The sequence below is a fragment of the Cupressus sempervirens genome, chromosome 9, assembly GCF_028749045.1.
Source record: "Cupressus sempervirens isolate cs-2001-9-10 chromosome 9, ASM2874904v1, whole genome shotgun sequence".
NCBI lineage: Eukaryota > Viridiplantae > Streptophyta > Pinopsida > Cupressales > Cupressaceae > Cupressus > Cupressus sempervirens.
This window is the reverse complement of record NC_143126.1, coordinates 599,172,217-599,173,815: the sequence shown is the minus strand read 5'-3', so window position 1 is coordinate 599,173,815 and position 1,599 is coordinate 599,172,217. Positions and strand designations below refer to the sequence as shown.

Here is a 1,599-nt window from a genome sequence, read left to right as displayed (position 1 = left end):
GTTGGAGCTCCTCTTTTATAGGAAAGACTTCCAAAAAAACCTTTAGCCTCCTTCGTGGCGCTACCCACTCCTCTCATGGGACCCCAGTTGTAGACTTATTTTAGCTAGCATCTACTATTCCATATTTTTAGCGAGGTCCAATGAAAATAAAATTTGCTAAGCATGATTGTTAAATGAAAATTTGTATGATATTTATTGCAAATCAAATTTAGAAGAGAAAATTTAGACAAAAAAAAAACAATAAACAGCCACTCATTATTTTTTCCAGTGTACCTTTTTTTTAAAGCTTATTTTAAGATTTTAAGTAGTAGGTATAAGTAGGTGTTCCATTATTTGAAAAAAGATTCCAATTTATACAATCTAGGAACACTGTAGTTGTTCCATTGTTGTTTTAGGAAAAGATTCTAGTATATCCTATGATAAAATTCTATAAATTGGAAACATGGGGTTAGAGCTTTTGTCAATACATTTGGGACAACATTTTCCGGCGAAAGGCATGGGAGACGGAGGACGAGTGGTTTTCAATAGTAAACGCCATGAGCATGAACTCCATTACACAGAAGGACTGGGAGCTTACAAATGCAGAGGGTGCAAAGGAGGTGGAGGCAATACCGGCTATAAGTGCCGATCGTGCCCCGAATTCGTGTTACACGGGATATGCACTGCTTGGCCTGATCATGAAGAGCGCGACCATCCCTTCTTCCCCCGGGACCCGTTTAAGTTTCGCAGCAGGACTCGTCTGCGGCACGACTGCGATGCGTGTGGAGGGTTGATTCGAGGGTTTCTCTGCCAGTCGAGGGAGGGTCGGAGGCTTCACCCGCTGTGCCTAACGCTTCCCCTCCATTTCCGGCACAGCGGTCACGCAGAGCATGTCTTCCGGCTTATTACGGATCAGGAGAGGGGAAAATACAGTTGCACGCATTGCAAGAAGGAGAATACAAACTGGAAATATCGGTGTAGTGAGCTTGCTTGTCCATCCACGTTGGACATGAATTGTGCTATAATACATATATATGATCTCTACCCACATGGCATCTCCCAAGTTTACAAGCCAAGCAAAACCCAACGTGCTCTGAGGATGGTTGCTACGGCGGGTACAGTGGTTTGCACGTCCCTTTTGGGAGTTGCCGGAAGTTCTGTTATGAATAGAGAAGTTGATCATGGACAAGGAGACTGAGTAGAAGAATGGATGACTTGTATATCATATATTAAGAGTTCGTTTTTAGGTTTAAAGTCCTCACTTTTTATAAGCTTGCAATCCACTCTGCTTGCAATTTCATTTGTAAAACCTTCACCAAGTGTTGTGTCTTATGAGCCATTCATTGGAAAGTCCCTTAACCTTCAGTCTTGGAGGAAACTTCGTAGTTAATTGTGCTCAAGCTCAAAGAGTACTAGGATGGGTGACCTCTCAAGAAGTCCTAGTGCTTCACCTCTGTGAGCATCACCTAGATCCAATGAATGCAAAGTGTTCCATGATTCATGTTAAATCACTACTCATAAAATATGAGTCAACGGGTTTAACTCAAAAACTTCATAGTTAAATCTTGGTACCAATATCATAATATAGTCAAGTTGCCCATGTGCTCAGTGGTCCATAAA

General features: G+C 41.8%; 1 protein-coding gene across 1 annotated transcript; it reads left to right on the top strand.

Moving 5' to 3' along the window:
- Positions 1 to 442: 442 nt before the first annotated feature.
- On the top strand, positions 443 to 1,177 carry LOC149540106 (uncharacterized). Its single transcript, XM_089802652.1, has one exon. It carries the CDS (start codon positions 443 to 445, stop codon positions 1,175 to 1,177), a length of 735 nt encoding a protein of 244 aa, XP_089658778.1.
- The last annotated feature ends 422 nt before the right edge of the window (positions 1,178 to 1,599 follow it).